Here is a 13,286-nt window from a genome sequence, read left to right on the forward strand (position 1 = left end):
GATTTCGAGTTCGTGTAGAGTCTGTTCTGTACTCGTAATAGGGCACAGCTGACATGTCTCTGGCCAATTGAAAAAGGAGAATCTGCCCCTATGTCTGAAGGAGAAATGTCTGAGATAATCAAATGTCCCTTACACGAGCAGAGCTTAACCCGCCTGACTTGTACCTTTTGCCCTCACATGGCTTTTCGTAGTTTTACTTTTGTGCGAAGATACTACGTAGGGTGGGGACGCGAATCCATTTGCGGCGAACGAGGGGATTGTCTTTGCCTCCTTCCCTCGTTCGGATGTGTCGCTAAGACCCGTTTCAAAGCGGAGAGCAGGTGAAAACCCTCGCCCTTTCAATCTCTCGTCTTCTGGTTCACGATCTCGTCTTGTGCCCATTGATTTACCCTTCAATTGACATATTTCTCTGAAATACTTCCATCTTTCAAAACATATTAAAAATCCAGCGACCAATATATTCCCCCATCTTCCCGCAGTGGCTCCATATCCTCACGCAAAACTCTCTGCAAATTTTGGTGTGACGCCTCTCGCAGCCATTTCCGCTGCTCACTCTCAGGGACTGCCGGTACCCCGCAGCCACCTCTGTAATCCCGACTGACGTCCCTTCCGACAAGCGATTTTCTTTGTCCCTTCTCCACACCGGTAGATCTCAAACCGAGACGCAAACCCACTTTTTTCAATCTTCGGCTTCAAGCACGAAAAGCGACTTTGGAAAAGCGATTTGTGACATTTCCATCCTCTTGATTCTTCTCGCGAGACCACTCGAATTTTCTTTCATCGGATAAATTCAAATTTAGCCTCTGGGGCAGATCGACCGTCACCTCTGTCCTCGGCCACGGAATGCATCGTGACCGCGCATCGCCAATCATCGGTCCAACCTCACCACATTCTACGAGCCATATGAATTCTGCAATGTTTTCGACATCATCTCGCGCGAAGCGCAAGGCTCCTTCAAATCCTCTGCGGCTGCCTTCGCTGCCACGATTTCACCCCGCGGTATACCAATCACCTAGCACGAGCGCTTCAAACACTCCGGCTTCAGAACTTAGCACTCCTCACGCTCACGCGCAGAGACAAATTTCCGAGGCCCAACGGCAGCTATACGCTTATCAGCGAGAATTGATGGGTCACACATTTGCTACACGGGATCCCGTCAGGCAGGTTGGCACAAAGCCTGCCAGTCCAAAGCTGGTACCGCTTGGAAGCCCAGGCCCAGTCACGCCGTTGATGTTAGAAGAGGAGGGTGGCTATTTCATAGCAGGGGCAACTTCAGTGGCTCGTGGCGTTTGTGACGAGGCAGCTCAAAGAGAACTCGTTGAGCGCTTGATATGCCAGGAAACCACTCGCGAAAGACAACGATAGACCTCGTACCGTGCACAAACACCGTTACCGAATAGAAACATGGCGACGAGTAGCGGCTCAACCAAAATTTGGCATTTTCAGGGTGTATCCAGGCTTATCAATTTATGGGTCAAATGGAAGAAATATATACCTCTTCTAGACGGCTCCCTTGGGAGTGCGTTTCATCTGGTTCGGCATACGGAGTCTCTGGCAGGAGCATGCAGCTAAACTGCTCTGGCATAAGCCAATTTTCTTTTTTTCTTTTGTCTTATAATCCTTATTTCCTTTCAACACGTCGTTCGTTTTGGTTTTTAAACATTCAGCGTTCTCTTGACATTCTTGTCGGTCCACTCGCTTTGATTGCATCTTTTACTATGATACCAGTTTGCTATTCATTCTCTCGTTTTCTGAATCATTCTCATCATTATACATTATGGCAGATATTTGCCGAAACCACAGGTCTCGAATTTCTTTTTTTTACCCTTAATGTCAATCTACCGAAGCTCATCAATCAAGCTATATCTCTTAATTCCACTGTAAAACTTATAGGTGGAATATTTCAGTTTTTAGCAATTTGGTGATGCATTTAACCTCTAACCACTTGAGACAGCCTCATCATATTTTGAGACAAAACTTTGATCATTTACCGATAATGAGTGTAGCATTGTTGTTGCCGATGGGAGTAATGGTAACATTCTTTATGTCTAGTCTCACCCTTTTTCCCCGCACAACTCCTCCCCACGGTCTTGAAGGGATTCATGCAAGCTAAAACCTAGGGCCCCACTACTTCCAACCAGCAATTCAGATACTTGGCAATAAAAACTCATTGTCGTATAAAGTCTTCCTTTTCTTAATTGCAATGGGAAATGTCCTCAGTTCAGGTTGCTGGGATGGGAGGCAATGACTATCAACTCTTTCATGCGCGCTGACGCAAGTGGCCATATAATAACGAATCATATTCATGCGTCATTCTTTTTGGTGCAGTGCACTGCACTACAGCACATTACAATACTGCAACTATTCATGTTCTCATTGGCAGGTATCCGTACGAGACAAAGACTGCAAGTGACACGACAACTGCCCTAAGCTTGCATCGAATGCTGAATTCTCTACGCTGAGTACAGCAGTCGTCATCCTCACCACAACCAAGTCCCGAAGCATGTGAAAGATACACAGGCTCTCAATGGCAACAACAAACGATACCCGAATTGTGGATAGGGACTTGTAGCGCTGATGATCCTGATCCAACCCCGTCAGCGCCAGTGCAACCCCGGAGGAGGTCCACACTTTGCGAGGTCGTGGATAGATCGGTAGACAGGGCCGACGCATCCTCTGCTTTCCCGGGACCGCAATTAACCGGTCCGGACGGCAAAAGATTGTCAAGAAATACATTGAAGCAAAACGGCAGAGACGGTTTGAACTGGGTAAGTATGGATATCACGGCACCGAAACGGCACAGGCGCGCCCCTCCTGCAAGAAAGCAAGCCTGTAACGTGAATATCCTCCGTATTGACGCCATTGGTTCGAAAAAAGGGTCTACCTAACTAGCATGTGCATTCAGCTTAGGTAACGAGATTACGGAAGCTTTTCTTCGCCGTAAGCTATTTCCTGCTATACGACAGCGTTTTGCCATTCCTAGAGCAGCAATGAGCTTCAACGTCGGAGTGACGAAACATATTTGGTTATCTAGCCGCTTGGCTTACGGCGTCATATGATAATCTTTTACCTAAGATGAGGCAGTTCTCGAGCTTCTTGGCTGCGGGTCAGATACACGTGGCCAAGCAATTGGGTCAAAGAGATGAAAACCTTCTCTCGGCACATCTGCCCAAAGAAATCTCATCGGTTTTCTTTTCATAGAGGGCCCGAGGACCGCTGGCTAGCTAGGATATCACAATTGACAAAGGTCAACATGGGTCCACGGGTGTAAATGTTTATTCCCTTCCATTCTGAAACGTTTGGGACCCTTTTCCACATGTCCGAATGACTGAAGTGGGTCTGGCGTAGTCTCTGTACTCCGATAGAGCAAATTGCATTTTGGCGGGAAGTTGGTCTTGATTTACCGTCAACGCTGACTCTCTAGTTTGTGAGTTTCTTGCACCGAGGCAACGTCCATGATTCAGTTAGCCTTGTCGGTAAGTGCTGCCGAGAGGTGTGAACCGAAAGCTATAACCGATAGTGTTCCAAAAGACTTTTGATCAGCTCATTCGGTTGACATCTGCCACTGTCTACCATTATTGTCGGCTTGAAATATTAACTGAGTCACGATAACACCGGGAGAGACGGGAATTGTTTTGTTGGCGTCAACAGAGTCTAGGATTTGCAATTGGAGAAAAGAGCAAGTGCGCCCAGGACCGTCTTCGTTGGGGATTTCCCAGGGTCGAAAGCGTTGACAGCGCATGACCGGCGTCGGCGAGCCGCGGCGATATCTCGGGGCGCGGAACTCGAGCCGTCACTATTCCTACCGATTGCACGCTCTGTGCGTCGCCAACTAGGCGCGTCTTTCCCGGCGATTTTCGAGGACCTCACACCACTTAATTTAATTCTGGGGCGAGTTGACTGCCATCTAGATTTTAGCTTGAGGTCGAAAATGGACGCCTAATACAATGACGCGGCCGAAGATGTTTTGTGTTCATGGATAATTCCGCTCTGACTCAATATTGACTGAAATGATTGTCTCAAGTCGAAGATCTAGACAATCCGAATTGAAGCTTGAGTCTCGAAACCTTTAATTCTACAGGGGTACTATTATTCCGATATTTTGATGTTCCTCAGGGTCTGCTTCACCGCCTCATTGTCTCTCGCCTTCCCTATTGAGCGCGTAATTTTCCGATAACGGACCGTCCTCTGGGGCGTTATGGTGGTGCAACACTTGTCAGCATTTCGAAGTTGTTGGCCTTGCAGAATGAGAAACGAGAGAGACGCAATGCTTGGTATTGGTTTCTGCCGTTGAGACTTTCTAAGAATTCAGTTTTATTGAGTGAAACTTCATTATTCCGCCATCCCTTATAAAAATTTATAATTATTTTTATTTTATTTTATCTTATGTTTTTATTTTTTCGGTTGCTTTGCAGTGTCATTTTAATTTTTATTTAACGTTTCTTCATTTAATTTTTGAGTTCGTCTAGTTAATTTGCCATTTGGTTGGATTGTTCTGCTTCTCTACGCTCTTATATTGTGAGCATTTCGATGCTTGGAATATCATATACTTGAGATCGCTGCGAGGAAAAAAAAAGTCTCCAAACGGTAAACCTGCTGTGCAGAAGCTATGCCAATTTCTTTCTCCTCCTCCAGTTTTCCTTTCCTTTTTGATCCATCTTTTTCCGGTTTCTGTTTTTCTTTTTCTCTTTTACCCAAGAAGCTATTCTCTTTTCTCACCTGACCTTTTGCTCTCTCAGGTATGATCCTTGGGGCATCGTCTGGCCGACTAATTCTTGCAAATGAGCATCTCCAAGTACAGACGAGCAGTTTCTCTTCCTTCATTACCGCTATGCCCAGGGGCAGAATGTCCCATGACATTGTTCTCGCCTTGCTATCAGAATATTGTTGAGCAAAAGAAAAAGATGGATTTCTGGCACTGTCAAAGAATCATGTTCTTCGCAACTTTATTTATAATGCGTTGACTGCTTCTCGCGCCTGGACAACCGCTATTAGACGCCGCCTCATGCATGCCCGACGCTGAACATGGTCATTTATCTGATACTAAATGATCTTGACCCTCTTTAGGACAATATAGAGACTGTATTACAGACACAACTTGATCATGCTTTTGGTATCCTTTCCGCTCCGGCCAGGGTAAATATAAGCTGATCATTTGACGCTCCAAATTCATGGCCGTTAGAACGCAGAAGCGCGCACAATGAGTTTGTATGGAACGATTAACAGCCCAGTCGTTGATATTACCTCTTTGAAAGAACAGCCTAAAGCTCAACTGACAAGTGAGACACAGGCTCCACAACAGCCGCATGCAACATGAGAGCTCTCATCTAGAATTATTGACGCCTCATTTGGCCTCCTTGCCAGGGCACATGCTGCATATCACGCAAATAGCTCAGCAGAGACCTGCCCACAGTCGGACTTGATGATGTTGCACGTGCTTGCGTTGCTTATTTTTGACTTGGCATACGAACAGTTCAATAGGTTTGTTTGGCTGTGCAGCTTCGCAGCTTCGCATTTTGAACTGGAAAAGCTTTTATGGATGCCATCGTTTGTGACCGTTGCCAGCATTGCTCCTCAATGCTGCCTGTCAGTTAACTCACACTTGCGATACATAGGACACATGTTTGAGAACCTGGTCCTAATTCGTCCTCGTGGACTACAGATCATCTGCTTGCAAGAACGACAGGTTCGGCCACGCACAAGCACAGGGGTGCCTCTGAAGGGCCCTCACTTGGGAAGATATAGAGGCGACACGACCGAAACAAGAATGTAATCTACCTTCGTCGAGCCGCAGGGACAATGATTTCGCTGTTGGGTATGGGCGACAGATGCTTGGATCGCGGTAATCTACAAGCGCGTGGTTTATCTCGCTCAAATGGCCCTTGCTTTACTTAAACAGTCCTGACCCTAGGTATTTAAGCTTTCTGTCAGGAATTTGCCAGAAATCGGGACGGCCCGCATGAGCTTTGATCAGTTCAACGTTCTTTCTCCCCCTGATTCAATTTTCTCACCCTGAGAATGGAAACGTTTCTTCACCAAGATGGGTGCGAGGGGGAAAGGACCCGGAAGAACAGCCCTTACCATGGTTTCTACGATTTCTTGGCATGAGGTGGGGATTGACCCGAGCTGAAGGCTGGCGTCTTCTACTTTGTACATGTTGCCTTGATGTGCAGAATAAGGCTGCTGCCTATAGTGAAAGGGCACATTTCCCCTCGTGGTCGTTGTACGCGTGCCATAGGAATCATCAATCTCTCCACAAGAAACGTTCGTCCTGGGCAGTGTCCGATGCAAGTTGCACAAACCGGCTCCAGCAAATGACTTCTCTAATCATAATCAAGTTACTTGATCCAAGCAATAGCTGGGTGTACATTAATGCGAAGATGAAGCAAGGGCGGCACAGGAAACAAGGATGATGCCCAAAGAAGCCGTCGTATTGTGTAATGCAAAGGTGCTAAAAGCATCAATTGAACAGATTTATGCAGGAAGTTCAATACTGGATATCTCGAACACGTGTGCAAAGTTGTTAGGTTCATACCAGATGAGCGCTACGTGCCTGTCCTATGAACAGCCAGAATGGACGACCCGTGGTCACACTGCCTGTCACGTTTCTAGTGACTTTGGGTGAGGCATTCTGAACCAGACCAGCTGAATTGGCACAGATTATCTGAGATGACACTCGGAACATCTAACAGGGACGCGTTGGTCCTGGTTCAGGATTTTTAAAGCGCATATAAGCAAGTTCAGAATTTCAAATGCAACGAGGAAATCCCGCCATACAAGCAAATGAGGATATATTAGCCTTTCTCGATCATTAGATTGGGGCTGCGGGGCTGGCCGGGAGGACCTGCGCCGTCGTCAAAAACCGGGAAGGTAACAATGCACCAGGCCAGGGCGATAATAGCTTATCACTGTTATACGCGCTCTAATTCCCCAAGTGGATGTTGAGTGCAGTCATCTGTGCAACGTTCTACTATTCTTCTTGATGAGAGGAACCTGTAGTGTTGAGAAACCCCGCCTTCCCCTCTTTCGACCTTTTTGGACCGAACGGTCGGTCGCTCTGTGCGTGGGAGATTTTTTTTTCCCTTCGTCCCTTGTTCCTGGTGAAAATTCTCTTGGCGGCGAAGATCTTCCGCGTAAAAGTGGGTCTAAGCGAAAGCTCGGCCGTTCTTTGGTTGGTGGGTGACATTACAGAATCTACTTTTGCCCTTTGACAGGCACGACCGCTCTCATCTCCAAACTCAATCGGGAAAGTAGCACCGGACCCCAACCACGGTTGATATGGCGGGAACACCCACCGACGAATCTCTGGTTAGCTCAAATATTTGCCTGTCAGAATTGAAATTTAATTTTAAAATTTTTGTCTCTGCAGATACGAAGTTTTAGGAAGAGTTCAAACGGAGATATCTTGCTCAAAGTCAGCCCTCTAAATTCGCTAAGTCAAGTGGTGGGCCCAGCTTTCTGGATTGGCGTAAAGATCGCTTACAAGGAAAAATTTAGTGTTGTGGATACTGTATAGCCTACTGTCCATAGGGAACACTCTAAGTGCGTCCAACTTCAACGCACTTTTGGGTCATCTTTTCTTTTCCCAAAAGTCTTCGCCACTTTCGGCTGCTGCCCGAAGATTACAAAAGAAGAAGTGGAGAATTTGGCGGTCAACTATTGTGTGGTACTCACGACGCATGCCTAGCAGCCCTTTACCCTATGGTTGACAGGGATCGTCAGTCTAGGCTGAGGCATTTTCTAGGGACCTTCATACCATCACACAGCAAAGTCTCCTCGTTGTAAGACTAGATCCCGTCGTGTTGGTTGAATCGATAAAAGATAGTGACTGCACTGCGAAATTATCGCTGATAGAGTTGGCATACTTTGCATTAGGGCGAAGAAAAATTTCCATGTCAAAAAGATTTTGAAATCTATTCAAGTTGTCCAGAACATTCGACGTTCGTCCAGACCAGTGAGAAATTGATATCATCAGAAGGAAAGTCACATACACCGATGGACCGTCAATGCGGTATACTTTCCAGATTAATCGATGCAAAAGCGGACTATGGGGAAAAAAGAAATGTACCAGCGCTTTGCTGTGTCTCGTCATATTGTACAGCGTACTCCTGTGCGCACCTCCGAAACAAAGTATGCACTCATTTTCTCACAGCAGGTTGCAACAAACATTTGAATCGCTCAATAATACAATGCTTGCTCTTTCGTTTGTATGATGCGTTGGCTTCCGCGACGTTGCAGAGTGGGACTTCCCTCGGTCATCGAATGGCCAAAAACCGTGAGGTTTGCGCAATCTAGTCCGATGCATGGCTGCAGATCCCTCCACCTCTGGCTACGAGTAGAAAACGGCAGGGCAACAATATTCCTTTCGTGGCTCGCGCCAAAACGGTAGTCAGGCACCGCGTTGCTTGGAATGGGCCATGATTCGTTGGATAGGGTGCCAAGTTCAGTTAGCGGGCAGAAGAAGAGCCGCCTAGTCAACCGTAGGAATGTCCGAGCCCGGTGCGCCGACGCGGCAACCAAGGCACATGGCTGACGATGATTGATTCTCGTCACCTTTCAATCGGCCCAGCGTCGGCGCCCACAGATCAACACTCGTAACCTCTCCCGCCTCTCTTCCTTGCAAATTTTTTTTCTGTCCGAAGCCTTCCCACGCCTAGAAGCCCACCTCTACGTAGTAATGAGAAGAAGGTTGCAAAAACCCTGCCATGTACGGAGTAACTTGGATAAGATCAAAAAAATTGAAAGTGTGGATGCGGATGTGTGTGCGTGTGGAGCAATAAGTGGTTCATCCACGAGGTGATGATCGTGCCTGCAGTGAATAATCGTCTTCCAACGCTTATGCTCCCCAGAGTAGAAAACCCCCGCATCCCCCCATCCGTAAACTTCTTCTTTTCTGCTCCCTTTCAGCATCACGACAGAGGCACCAGGCGCCATACATTCCTTTTGAACGACTGTTCGCTAGCGATCGGTTGTTTACGACCTCACGACCTTAACTGTCATTTACGACTTCACCTCTGCAACATCTTGCACTCACGAGGTCCCTTACGCTCCTTTCGTCTCTACGCATCCCACAACGACAGCAAGTTCTGTCGTGATTGATCTGTCTGCGACAGAATAGCCTTTAACGATCTACGACAACCAAAGAATTAGGTACGTGAGAGAGACCTGAGCACGGATGGTGCCACAGGCGTCATTCTTCTTCCAATCACAACCAAGGACGACGTGGACAACCTTTCATTCTCATTTCCCATTTTTCACCCCAAATCGGCCAACATGATTGGCTATGCCCTTTGTTTCAATTTGGGGGCTTGGTGGGAGTGCAGGCATCCCTTGAGCGACAAGGCGATGGCAGGGAGAAGACGGCCGAGAGAGAAAGCGCGAGAGAAAGCGCGAGAGAGAGAAATAAACAAAAACAGGGACTCTGGCTGAGAGCCGGTTGACGGACTTTCTCAGACGACTCTCGGTCTCCTTTTTTCTTTTTTTCTTTTTTTCTTTCCTACTCTCTCTTGCTCTTTGAGAGCACAGTGGCCCGGGGAACGGCTCAAAGAGGATCGATTGCGCAGTCAGTCTCGCTTGAGCTTCTGACTCGCCAGAGACCCCTGCAAGTCCCCACCAGAGACAACACAAGTCCAGGCACTCGCACACGCCAGCGGCTCATGACCCCAATTTCCCTGCCGTGTCGGGTACCTGAACTATCAAGTGGACTTGCCTGTTCCTCTTGTTTCCTTGTCTTGTGGCCACCCATCTTCTCCCTTGTCCCTGGTCGCTAGCTCAGGTACCAAACACGTACTTCCCCCGATTGCCACGCCTACTATTGTTACTCGCTCACCCACCACACATCCGCTCTCTTCTCTTCCTCTCCCCCCCCCCTGGCTAGTCCTAATCACCTGTCGTCGTCCGCCCCTTTCCTCTTGTCTCGTTCCCTCTCGTTCCCTTTCTTCCCTTTCTTCTTTTTTCTCATCATCACCACTACCAATACACGTCGTCGCTGCTGCCGCTGCTGCATCCCCTCTTTCAACCTTTCGTTCGCACTCATCCGACCTGGAAGTTTACCTTCCTATCACATTCTTTTGGATCCTTTTTACGAACATCAATTTCCTGTTTCAGCGCAGCTAGCCTTTCGACTCCGCGTTTCCTTCCCATATCCACTGCGCATCAACTTTTCCTTTTTGGCCAGATTCTAGTCAATTTTTGGAGCGTCCCGAATTTGTACGTCGCGCTCGTCGCGTTCTTAACCGCCAAGGGGTTTTTGTTTTCACGCGCGCTCAACATCACCCCTGTGTTTGTTTTGTTGTCACCCGTTTTTACATTCGTCCTCGACGTTTCGTTGAAGTGCTTCGAATAGCATCGCTCCAGCTGAGCTGGCATTGAACCCCGGTGGTGACAGCGGCTAACATACAATTCCCTCAGTCAGGTCCAGGACCTTTTGGCACCGACAAGCTATCACAGCACAACAATCAACACTCCTTGTGCGATATTCGTTTAGGAGATCTTCGAGAGACTCCACGCCAATCATTACTTGACAATTTCCGACGCTTTGAATTGATTTCGGCGCAATGAAGTTTTCCACCATTGCTTGGACTTTGGCCGCGGCCGGCTCGTTGGTGGCCGCTCAGCCCCACAGACACCACCAGCACCACCATGCCGAGAAGCGCGACATTGGTGCCACCACCGTCATCTATGTCGACCAGGCGGGCCAGACCATTTCTCCCCAGGATTTGAAGGATGGAAAGTACATTGAGGTGAATGCCGATGCTCCCTCTACCACCGCCTCGCCCACTCCGACCCCGTCCTCTTCAAGCAGCGTGGCCCCTAGCTCTAGCTCCAGCTCCAGCTCCAGCTCCGCAAGCTCAAGTTCCAGCGTTGCTGCCGCCCAATTCTTCGTCGCATCTAGCTCGTCTGCTGCTCCTTCTAGCAGCCAGGCTCCCAGCTCCTCGGCCTCCGCGACCTCCAGTAGTGCTGCGCCCAGCTCTTCGGCTGCTTCCTCCACTTCTTCTGCCGCGGCTGCCGCCACGTCTTCCTCGTCTTCTAGCTCCGGTGTTGACCAGGATTTCCCCGACGGCGAGCTTGACTGCTCTCACTTCCCTTCGGACTATGGTGCGGTCAACGTCTGGTGGATGGGTCTCGGCGGCTGGACCGGTGTGCAGGAACCTACCTACAATGCCGACAAGTCCGCTGTTACCAACATTGATACTGCCGTCTCGGGCTCTGGCTGCACCGAAGGCTCCTATTGCTCTTATGCCTGCCCTGCTGGCTACCAGAAGTCGCAGTGGCCGACTTCTCAGGGTTCTACCGGCCAGTCCGTTGGCGGTCTCCTCTGCTCTAACGGCAAGCTGAGACTCACCAACTCCGACTTGTCCAAGCAGATTTGCATTCCTGGTACTGGAAACGTCAAGGTCCAGAACAAGCTCAACACCAACGTCGCTGTTTGCCGTACCGACTATCCTGGTACTGAGGGAGAGACCGTCCCCATGAACACTCTGGCTGGCCAGGAATACGAGCTTACCTGCCCCAACGGCAACACCTACTTCAAGTGGAACGGAGCTGCTACCTCTGCTCAGTACTATGTCAACCCCAAGGGTGTTTCGGAGGACAAGGCCTGCACCTGGGGCAGCTCTGACGAGGACTATGGCAACTGGGCTCCTATCGTTAGTTCTCCCTTTCCCTCACATGTCTAAACATCAAGTACCGAAACTGACTTTTCTTTGCTAGAACCTTGGCGTTGGCCAGAAGGATGGCGCGACCTGGATCTCCATTATGCAAAACTCCCCCACCACCAACGCGAAGCTCGACTTCGACATCGAGATCCAGGGAGACAACCTCGGTGGCTCGTGCAAGTACTCCAACGGCCAGTTCTACAGCGCCACTGGCTCGAACGACTCTGGATGCACCGTAAGTCTAATAATGTCCTTTATGATCCTGCTTTCAATGAATGAGAAACTAAACCTTTTTGTAGGTCCAAGTCATGTCGGGCAATGCCTACTATGTCTTTTCATAGATGCACCTTATCTATACCCCGTCTTGATCTATGGCGGTCAACACTTTTTTTTTCCTCTCTCCGCCTTGCATATTAATGCATTTCGTTTCTTCATGGTTGAAACATATTTTCCGCCATTTGGTGTTTGGGGATGATGTGCGTGGATAGAGATTGTGAAGCTGCCGAACATATTCTTGTACAATTTATCGCTGAGCGCTCAAAGTTTCGAATCCGTCTTATTACGCGCGGCGCGCGTTTGGCTCTCCAACTCTGCTCGTCGCACAGATCATTCCCACGGCGTGGTTTATCCGATCTCGTCGACAGCCATTTCCCTTCTGCGAGGGTATATGCATACATATAGTTGATTGATATTCTCTAGTAAATTTTAACTGTCTTTTTGAATTTTGACACCTTTTCTTCCTTTATCGGATGTGTTGTTATTTTGATGTGTCGAAGGAGAGTTGATTGCTGTAAAGTGAAAGTGCTGCACGTTCTCTGAGGTGCATCCCGAGCTCGATTTTTTCCCATTTACGCTTGCGTCGGTTCAATGTAATCCAGCTCGCCGGGACTTCTACGTCTGGTTAGCGAACTACGTTCTCAGCATTCCTCTCATTCGTTTGATGATAAGCTCAAGAGGAGAAGACACTTGTGCGCTCCACATCCCGAGCGGCATATTACCGTGTCCTTCTCCTTTGCAGTACCTGGTTAGGGTTTGTTCATTTTGCTGCCGTTCCGAAAAGTAAATTTGAAGGCGCATTTACACACTACCAGAGTATATATCACCAGACCATTTCTTGAAATTGAGGACATGGTTTGATCCAAGCGCCAGCCGTTTGCGCTTCGTGACACTGACCAGTTTCTCCGATAATACCTTGAAACATTTCCCGTCAGGTGGGGGATAAGGAAGCAACTGACCCCACACTCCTGTCGTAGCTGTACGGAATGTACCCTTCCTGTCGCTTTTAGAAACACAAGCACGTCAACCACGCCAAAAATTGGTCACTACACAAGCATCCTTGGACTTTACTCAGTTAGGCATTTATCTCGTAATTACTATCGATGCAGCTCCCAAAGGCGCTGGCATAATGATAATAATGGGGTGCACATGGGAAAAGTGTAACCTCTTTTTAATCCGTTTCTTTTTCCTTTGCTGGCTCTATTAGCTGCCCTTTTTCTCTTGATCCTAGATCTGCATCACTTCTTAGCATTAATTAATGCTCTACAAAGTTCGATGATGCCATGAGAAGCCGTGTCGATATCAGACACTGCTGAACTCACCATCTAGTATTCAGCAAACACATATCAGCAT

At 48.3% G+C, this 13,286-nt stretch overlaps 5 protein-coding genes across 5 annotated transcripts; 4 read left to right on the forward strand and 1 right to left on the reverse strand.

The window, feature by feature from the left end:
- Nucleotides 1–843: 843 nt before the first annotated feature.
- On the forward strand, nucleotides 844–1,365 carry L228DRAFT_238101 (hypothetical protein; the record flags this gene model as incomplete). The annotated part of the gene is made up of 1 exon (XM_018331000.1): nucleotides 844–1,365. One exon carries the CDS (start codon nucleotides 844–846, stop codon nucleotides 1,363–1,365), a length of 522 nt encoding a protein of 173 aa, XP_018189100.1.
- A 17-nt stretch (nucleotides 1,366–1,382) lies between these two features.
- Nucleotides 1,383–2,216, forward strand: L228DRAFT_119366 (hypothetical protein). Its single transcript, XM_018328975.1, has one exon. It carries the CDS (start codon nucleotides 1,470–1,472, stop codon nucleotides 1,923–1,925), a length of 456 nt encoding a protein of 151 aa, XP_018189101.1. The 5' UTR covers nucleotides 1,383–1,469; the 3' UTR covers nucleotides 1,926–2,216.
- A 156-nt stretch (nucleotides 2,217–2,372) lies between these two features.
- On the reverse strand, nucleotides 2,373–3,031 carry L228DRAFT_246332 (hypothetical protein). The gene has a single exon (XM_018332389.1). It carries the CDS (start codon nucleotides 2,861–2,863, stop codon nucleotides 2,525–2,527), a length of 339 nt encoding a protein of 112 aa, XP_018189102.1. The 5' UTR covers nucleotides 2,864–3,031; the 3' UTR covers nucleotides 2,373–2,524.
- A 4,237-nt stretch (nucleotides 3,032–7,268) lies between these two features.
- Nucleotides 7,269–7,899, forward strand: L228DRAFT_118679 (hypothetical protein). Its single transcript, XM_018328974.1, has 4 exons — nucleotides 7,269–7,308; nucleotides 7,370–7,414; nucleotides 7,498–7,781; nucleotides 7,876–7,899. Coding segments are annotated over exons 2-3 (213 nt in total). The 5' UTR covers nucleotides 7,269–7,308; nucleotides 7,370–7,413; the 3' UTR covers nucleotides 7,710–7,781; nucleotides 7,876–7,899.
- Nucleotides 7,900–10,556: 2,657 nt separating this feature from the next.
- Nucleotides 10,557–11,998, forward strand: L228DRAFT_238102 (glycoside hydrolase family 132 protein; the record flags this gene model as incomplete). Its single annotated transcript, XM_018331001.1, has 3 exons — nucleotides 10,557–11,648; nucleotides 11,713–11,892; nucleotides 11,957–11,998. The coding sequence occupies 3 exons, from the start codon at nucleotides 10,557–10,559 to the stop codon at nucleotides 11,996–11,998; spliced, it is 1,314 nt and encodes a 437-aa protein (XP_018189104.1).
- Between the last annotated feature and the right edge of the window lie 1,288 nt (nucleotides 11,999–13,286).

Source organism: Xylona heveae (genome assembly GCF_001619985.1).
Source record: "Xylona heveae TC161 unplaced genomic scaffold L228scaffold_4, whole genome shotgun sequence".
NCBI classification, from domain to species: Eukaryota; Fungi; Ascomycota; class Xylonomycetes; order Xylonales; family Xylonaceae; genus Xylona; species Xylona heveae.

What these genes read in the sequence shown, in the direction of transcription:
- L228DRAFT_119366 (XM_018328975.1), top strand. Translation starts at nt 1,470, where the DNA reads ATGGGTCAAATGGAAGAAATATATACCTCTTCTAGACGGCTCCCTTGG.
- L228DRAFT_246332 (XM_018332389.1), bottom strand. Translation starts at nt 2,863, where the DNA reads ATGGCGTCAATACGGAGGATATTCACGTTACAGGCTTGCTTTCTTGCA.